Source organism: Oncorhynchus mykiss, chromosome 17, assembly GCF_013265735.2.
Source record: "Oncorhynchus mykiss isolate Arlee chromosome 17, USDA_OmykA_1.1, whole genome shotgun sequence".
NCBI classification, from domain to species: Eukaryota; Metazoa; Chordata; class Actinopteri; order Salmoniformes; family Salmonidae; genus Oncorhynchus; species Oncorhynchus mykiss.
In genome coordinates this window covers 75043421-75051517 of record NC_048581.1, presented here as the reverse complement: position 1 = coordinate 75051517, position 8097 = coordinate 75043421, and the positions used below count along the sequence as shown (strand labels likewise).

The 8097-nt window shown below is 43.0% G+C and overlaps 1 protein-coding gene across 2 annotated transcripts; it reads right to left on the bottom strand.

Annotated features, from left to right (window-relative positions):
* Positions 1-1457: 1457 nt before the first annotated feature.
* On the bottom strand, positions 1458-7613 carry mon1a (MON1 secretory trafficking family member A). Of its 2 annotated transcripts, XM_021569765.2 has the most exons (6): positions 7461-7613; positions 6945-7110; positions 3898-4296; positions 2905-3670; positions 2663-2810; positions 1458-2459 (listed from the first exon to the last, which is right to left on the bottom strand). In XM_021569765.2, exons 2-6 carry the CDS (start codon positions 7075-7077, stop codon positions 2319-2321), a joined length of 1587 nt encoding a protein of 528 aa, XP_021425440.2. In that variant the 5' UTR covers positions 7078-7110; positions 7461-7613; the 3' UTR covers positions 1458-2318. The 2 variants fall into 2 exon arrangements, with proteins under 2 accessions (XP_021425440.2, XP_021425441.2); XM_021569766.2 differs by lacking the exons at positions 6945-7110; positions 7461-7613 and adding an exon at positions 6350-6473.
* Between the last annotated feature and the right edge of the window lie 484 nt (positions 7614-8097).

Here is an 8097-nt window from a genome sequence, read left to right as displayed (position 1 = left end):
AGTGTTCAGACTGTCCTCAATAGGCTAAGAGAGGCTGGGTTGAGGGCTTGTAGGCCTGTTGTAAGGCAGGTCCTCACCAGACATCACCGGCAACAACGTCGTCTATGGGCACAAACCCACTGTCGCTGGACCAGACAGGACTGGCAAAAAGTGCTCTTCACTGACGAGACGCGGTTTTGTCCCACCAGGGGTGATGGTCGGATTCGCGTTTATCATCGAAGGAATGAGCATTACACCGAGGCCTGTACTCTGGAGCGGGATCAATTTGGAGGTGGAGGGTCCGTCATGGTCTGGGGCGGTGTGTCACAGCATCATCGGACTGAGCTTGTCATTGCAGGCAATCTCAAAGCTGTGCGTTACAGGGAAGACATCCTCCTCCCTCATGTGGTACTCTTCCTGCAGGCTCATCCTGGCATGACCCTCCAGCAGACAATGCCACCAGCCATACTGCTCGTTCTATGCGTGATTTTCTACAAGACAGGAATGTCAGTGTTCTGCCATGGCCAGCGAAGAGCCCGGATCTCAATCCCATTGAGCACGTCTGGGACCTGTTGGATCGGAGGGTGAGGGCTAGGGCCATTCCCCCTAGAAATGTCCGGGAAGTTTCAGGTGCCTTGGTGGAAGCGTGGGGTTACTTCTCACAGCAAGAACTGGCAAATCTGGTGCAGTCCATGAGGAGGAGATGCACTGCAGTACTTAATGGCGTTGGGTGGCCTCCAGATACTGACTGTTACTTTTGATTTTGACCCCCCTTTGTTCAGGGACACATTACTCCATCTGTTAGTCACGTCTATGGAACTTGTTCAGTTTATGTCTCAGTTGTTGAATCTTATGTTCATACAAATATTTACACATGTTAAGTTTGCTGAAAATAAACACAGTTGACAGTGAGAGTAAGTTTCTTTTTTTGCTGAGTTTATAATATATGAAATGATTTATACTTAATTTTGATACTTAAGTATATTTTAGCTATTACATTTACTTTTAATATGTGAGTATATTTAAAACCAAATACCTTTAGACTTTTACTCAAGTAGGATTTTACTGGGTGACTTTCACTTTTGAGTCATTTTCTATTAAGGCATCTTTACTTTTACTCAAGTATGACAATCGGGTACTTTTTCCACCACTGTAAACTAATCAGCTACAATACCCTAAAACCCTAACAAGCTCCAGCCATCACACCCCATTAGCTTAGCACAACTCAGAAGGCAATTAGGTAAGGCATGAAGGCCTTTGATGACTGCCAAGGTGAATGTGAAAATTACAGTATTTTTCTTAATCAAATGTGATGGACCCATGAAACACTTATAATTTGTGAGATAACATAAATCATATTAATACAGACACCTGAGAGATTCCCATCTTAAAATAAAGATACTTTTCCAATTACATCATCTTTGACTGTGAAAATCCATGATCAAAACATTAATCCAAGCAAAAAATGAAGACACAAATAATCATTAAAAAAAATTTCAAAACAATCTTTTGAAAAAACAAAACAGTAATCATGGTAGAATTTTCACATTACTCTTGCAGTATGCAGACAAACAAAATAATGAAATGAATATTTTTAAGTATGTGCATATGTGCCTAAGTAGAGCGCATGGGGCTAACTGCATTACAGTCATTAAGTGAGATTAATATTTTTTTGGTTTCATCAATTATTGGGCTAACTATAAGGGACTATTGACAATATTGACTCTATTGAGTCACAGGAATGTGCTTTCCCCAGAAAGTTAACCATTGCCCTTCACATGCATCCCCTAACCAAGCAAGAGCATCTTGGTAAACATAAAACAGCCCCTCAGGCACATACTAGAGTTACATAAAAACAAATGTAGTTCCTTTTCAAGATGGTCAGTCTCTATTGGTTATATTTGTAGGTTACTGCTAAAACAACACACAGCATTCCTCATGTCCAGGTAGTGATTCCATACAGTGAGTTTAAAATAATCATCTTATAGCAACAGGGACAGCATCACAGATGTTATTGTTATTCATTGAAATGTCTGCTGCGTAACTCTCAATTCCCATAGGGCAATCACCGTAGTTGAAGCAAACAATTAAAATAAAAAAATTATGTTTGATAAAACATAGCTGTACTCTCATTGTGATGACCTCATTGGACCCCCTGATGACCATAGACTGAAGGGTCTGCAAAGGGCAAACACAGACTACATATGCACAACAGTGATGCATGATGGTTTGTTGGCATTATATCCATGGCCTCCAATGGTGACCATCAGACTTCAACATCATGAGGCGAGTTTAGAGGGCCAGGGCTTCTTGGAACTGTAGCTAGTTCAGATGGGGGCTCAGTATGTCAGGGGACTAAGGATGAAGAGGCGGTCCTCCTCCCTCCTGATCCACTTCAGCAGCTTATTAACAGCAGCCACGGCCATGGCCTTGGTCCCAAGAGGACTGAAACAGAGGTAGAGCTCAAAGCCACTGGTCACCTAAAGGAGAGGTAGGGTAGAGGAAGAGGATTTAGAGGGGAGATTAATAACAATGGTACTACAGATACCCCCTGAAGAGATCCTTATGAACCAATATCTTTATTATGCACTGCAAGACTGAATTGTAACATCTACAATATGGTATCAATAAGATGAGATGAATAACAATGCAAATCTATAGATTGGTATAACACTATGCTTACCCAGGCCAGCAAGTTCTCAGTCTCTCCACAGCGGTAGATGGAGCGCAGGGGACGTGTCGGTTGGTGCAAGCGGCTGTGGAGGTACTGGTACAATCCCATCAGCCTCTCCTGGTCCTCTAAAGATTGGTATGGCAAGGGCAGCTCAGGGCTGATGGAGAACACAGAAACAGAATGGTTAAATTGGTGGTAAGTCAGGATAGGAGATCATGTGTGCCATCATGTGTCTGATGATCCATACTCACCTAGTGTAGAGCCCTGAGCTCTTAGACTTGTACAGAAAGTGCCTGAGTTCTGGGATGCTGACTTGGGTGACAGAGTAGCTGGGGCACTTCAGTGCCTCCTTCAGGGACTGGTAGGCAGTGCGTCGGCTCAGCCGCTCCAGGAAGCGGCGCTTGCAATCAGACAGGTTAAAGAAGTCTTCCCGGTCGGTGGACACCAGGATGAGGCAGAGGTCAGAGGCAGGCTCCAGGTAGGAGATGTGGGCATGGAAGAAGCCAGCAGTGTTGAATTTAGGGAGGCAGATGGGCGTCCAGCCTTCGCCCTCGCGGAAAGATGACGAGGAGCCCACCAGGTTGAAGAGCAGGTGCAGGTCCATGTGGTGCAGGTACTGGTCCTTCTTGCGCACCAGGGTGACCAGACGGTCCCCAGCCAAGAGGATGGAGAAGACCAAGCTCTTGGCCTTGGCGGCCTGAAGGCTGGATGAGACCAGGTCGCGGGTGGAGCTGGCCAGGGGGAGGCAGGTGACAGCACTGAGGAGCAGGCCCGGGTCGCGGTCCAGCAGACGCAGCAGGTTGTCAGTGAGGTGCTCGGAGCCTGCCAGTAGGCGGCGCAGGTCGTAGTTCTGCTTATGCTGGAAGATGTGGTTGAGCTGGGTGAGGGTGAGCAGGCTGACAATCTGGTAGTAGATGTATTGCAACTCACGCGTCAGCTCTCTGTCTGACTGACAGGTCCGGGATACACCCACCAGGACCAGAGGAGTTTTGCGAAGGAACACCACTTTGTAACCATCTTGAACAGAAGATTTGAATGAAAGGGAAATGAAACATCTACAGTACTAGTAGATAGGTGCAGCCTTTCTTGCAATATGGCATGTCTTACTGACAGAACTACCGACTGAGCTTTCAATTATGTAGCCTACTTCATAGTTGTTCACCATGTTTCATTGACAAAAAACTGCAAGGCTACTCTAACTAATTTGCCCCTCCACAGAGATACTCCCTACATCTTCTACTTACCTGCGTGAATGGAGCGGATGATATTCTTATCTGCCTCCACGACAGAGACCAGTGCCATCATGACCCCCATGGTGCTGGAGAGGGCTTCCTCTGTGCCGTAGCGGGTGTAGATGGGCTTGCCTGCCTCGCTCAGTACAAACACATGCTTCCTGTGGCTACGCCAGACCTCACTGCACACATCCTCTTCCTTACTCCTGTTCTCTGGGCGCTCCTCCTCTACCTCCGGCTGCTGTTCCTCCTGGGTCACCTGCTCAGCCCCCAGACATAGAGCCTCCTCCTCTGCTGACTCTTCAAGCACAGTCTCTCCTTCAGGTTCTGGCTCAGTAGTCGGCTCACTGTCAGCAGTCAGGTCCTCAAAGGACTGTGCATGAACAAACATGGCACTCTCCTGGCCAGCACCTGTGGAGATGAGATCATGTTTTTAATACAGTGATTCTGTACATAAACCCATCCTCATCAACATCTGAATACAGGGGGGAAATGTATGGCTTAACTGACTGTCCTGACAGCAAACACTGGGTAAAATATTGGTCTTTTATAATATCAATTGATGAAACAGTGACATCTAGCAGGCAAAAATATTAAATGAGTACAAGCGTAATAAAGTAAAAGTGAAATCAGTTTATGTGGATGTTCTTGGAAGGACAGAGAACTGAACTGCTTCAACTGTGTGTTGACTACAACACTAACAGCCATTCCAGACAGAGGTCATAAGTGGTGTGCATTATGATAGCCTCCAGGAGAACAGCACTTTGATGTGAGTGCCTAAGGGGAATGGGAAAAAGAGGGAGGCCATCTTTCATTGAATGATGTACGAATGTTTCCTGGACAGCAAGTCATATCCTATTTAGATAATCTAATTTAGATGACACTTCCAGCTGCAGTAAGAGTTCCCAAGCTTTTCCCAGGTCAGACTAGGATTTAAGTTCTCCCCTGGAAATATATAAAAACGGCATGCGAGAGAATCTGAGGGGTGTACAAAAATATATATTTTCAGCTTTGCTTTTCCCTGGGTGCTCTTAGTCTGTTATTTTAGCTAATCATTTATTTTTTTATATAAAAAACATTTCAGCTTTTGGTTTTAAACATGGATTAGTCTCTACAGTCCTCTTGTCATCTGCTTTTACTGTTTGAACTCCCATGACTGTTATCTACAGATTGTCTGTCTCGTGCTCTTTTTATTGTTTTTATACATTTCCCAGTAAAGTGTATTGGGGTGCATCCGTGTCTGAAATGTGCTATATAAATAAAGTTGGATTTGAAAAAAGAATGTACCCCTGTTAAATGCCCACATCAGTAGAAATAAATGTTTTCGTACTGAAAGACAATGGCCAGTGCTTACCCAAGATGTTTCACAACAATTTAAAGTCGATAAATCATCGTTTTAGTCAAAGTATGACATACTCGGGCTTGAAGTGACAAATCCAAACTGCCTACTTCTTGCAAATCTGTGTGAATGTTTTATCCTATGATATGACATACAAATTCTATTCAGCCTACGTTTCATTTCAGGGCTGGGTTTTATTTTAAGGTTACCACCTACTAGCATGGCATTGTTAATTAAATAGAAACAGCAGCTGCAAAGTTATTCCTCTTAATGACTGAGATGAGCCAAACAGGCTTGTCCACTTGGCCGCCTGAGCCATGGAACAAATAAAAAATAAGGGCTGCAAACTTGTGTTTATGCACATCCACTTTTTTTTATCCATCTTTCAATAGTTCAATAGTTACCGGAGCTTCATCTTATTTTTTCAAACTATTTCTATGGCGGATTTGCAGGCGCAATTTATGGAAGATGCCAACATTTAAGATAACAATAGATGGCGAAGTCAAAGATGTTTCCATCTGTGGCAAAGTTTTCCCAAAATCAATGCTTATCACAAACCCAGCTCCAGAACCAGCCATAGAGCCAAATGGCTAATCTTTTGAATACGGTGTAGTAAAAACAGATAACATTAGCTAGCTAGATAAGGTTAACATGCTCGCTAACTACGCTGACAGCTGTCAGTGCCCCATTTGTTAAGGTTTACCAAATCAACGTGGAAATTCCCACACCCAATTCATGAATACGAATAAGCAGCCTTTGTTATTTTTCAGAGGTGGAACCTCAACGTGCATTTCATCTCTAGGAAAGGAAATTACGTTGATGCCAAGAGGCAGGCCTTTGAAATGCTCCTTTACAGGGCCTGAGACTTAATAGATTAATTGGCCATGCACTGCCAAAGTATTTTTTAAACTCATTGTGGTCCTATTTTCTCAGTAATGCTGGTGTTATTAATTAACAGAGCCAGCAGCATGAATCACTCCTGAAGAATAGAGTACTGTATTTCCTTCCCCAAAACAAATCTGTATCATGACCTTCAGGAAAGGCAAATAAACAAACGTACCATATCAATCATAATCCAACATACTCTCAGTCTGAAACAGAACAAATAAGACAAGCAAAACCTACCACTTATTTCAAAGACCACTTATTCTAAATCCAGGAAGCATGATATGTGGATGAGAAATGATACATGTGAGCTCTTGTGCAGCGACATTCCTTCTCCCTCTTATCCAGCCAACACACACTGAAGGTCTGTTCAGAGGTTGCATGGTTCAAAATGTGTCAAAGCGGTTTCTTGGAAAACGTCACATGATGAAATTGAGTTAATGGTAGATTCAACAGTTATTTCATGCTGCCGTCGTGCTCGTGAAATTGTGGCACAGCAAGAGCTGTTAGTCCAATCAATAGAACATGTGGCATGTAAAGTATTTATTTGAAACTATTTCCAATTAAGTAAAATAATAATAAAAATTAGGTCCATAGTTGGCCAAGTGCAATATTATAAGCAGCCCATTTTATCCTCTGTTCAAGTGGACACATATTTCAATTAGAGAAATATACATTTTCTGTCACCATAAAGTGGCATTGTTCAGAACTATGACTGGATGTTTAATTCAGACAGGGGAGCTAGTCTGTAGTAACATGACATCTACAGTAAGTAAGCTACAGGTGGATATCGGTCACTGGAAAGTGATGCCATTATTAGAGTAGCCATGCCCACCTGGTTCTGTGCCCACCACCAGGCCTGGAGTGGGGCTTTCAGACCTCTCGTTGCGGAGACGGTCCACTGGTGCCAGGGTGCCATTCTGCTGGACCTCCCACGGTATACCCTTGTTGTGGACATATACAGCCATCACTGCTGCATAAGTTACTACAGGGACAACCACCTGTAACACGGGATAGTAATTACCAAGTCTGTCAACATCTGAAACAGTGCGTTTCAGTATTCGCATCGGCCTAGTCTCGTGTTGTTGTACACATTGACTCCAAGTTGAGTACACTGACTGTGCTTTTCTGTGACTATGTATACATGTCATGTTAAAGATGAGAGGGAAAGACGATTGGTACAACAGTCGACAACTTGAGCGGATGTTCTTGCTGAGACAACACTTAGCTATCTAGCTAGCTAACGTTAGTTTGTTAGCATAGCTAGCTAGTTCTGCAGGTAAATAGGATAGTTAGCTAGCTAGCTATTGCATTTTCCTGTGTACACAAATTATTTTCAAATCATAGCTACCTTTAATTTCTCCGAGAAGAATTTAAATGCATGTTAACTGTTGTAACGTTATCGTAAACTGTTGTTTGACTCTTTGTGTGTAGAATAATACCACCTCTAGCGGGCGCGTATCTCCTGACGGAAGTACAGTGCCTTTATTATTGAATTATGGGGAATGAAGTAATTTCTCACCATTTTGAGTGCATTGGGTACGTTCCCGAATGCGTCTATTTTCATTTTACGAGGGTTAGCATGATGCTGCGTAGATTCGTTCATATTTTGTACATTTACAATTTTCAGTGTGCCTAACTCGCTACTTTTGTGGTGGTTAACAATATTTCAATTTAGAAAGTATGGGATGGTCTAGCTCTGAAATTAATTTCACGGCATAGCTCAAACAAAGAAACCAAAAAAAAAAGATATCCGAACGTACCCTTTTGATGACTACATACACACAAGGGGCAGATACTTTTACTTTTACTTAAACCTGCTAGGTAAAATCGCAGTTGAAGTAAAACAAAAAAAACACATAAATCAAATACTTTACCTGGTTGCTGTTTTTTTTTGTCTGCCTGTTTTTCCCACAGGGGGTTTTCCCTGTGTTTTCAGAGGTACTAGGTAATTTATCCCTCACCGTGTTCCTATTCCTCCAACCGGG

What these genes read in the sequence shown, in the direction of transcription:
- mon1a (XM_021569765.2), bottom strand. Translation starts at nt 7,077, where the DNA reads ATGGCTGTATATGTCCACAACAAGGGTATACCGTGGGAGGTCCAGCAG. An exon ending in GGTGGTGGGCACAGAACCAG is followed by an intron (nt 4,297 to 6,944) that starts GTGGGCATGGCT and finishes TCATCTCCACAG; the next exon opens with GTGCTGGCCAGGAGAGTGCC. An exon ending in AGCTCAGGGCTCTACACTAG is followed by an intron (nt 2,811 to 2,904) that starts GTGAGTATGGAT and finishes GTTCTCCATCAG; the next exon opens with CCCTGAGCTGCCCTTGCCAT.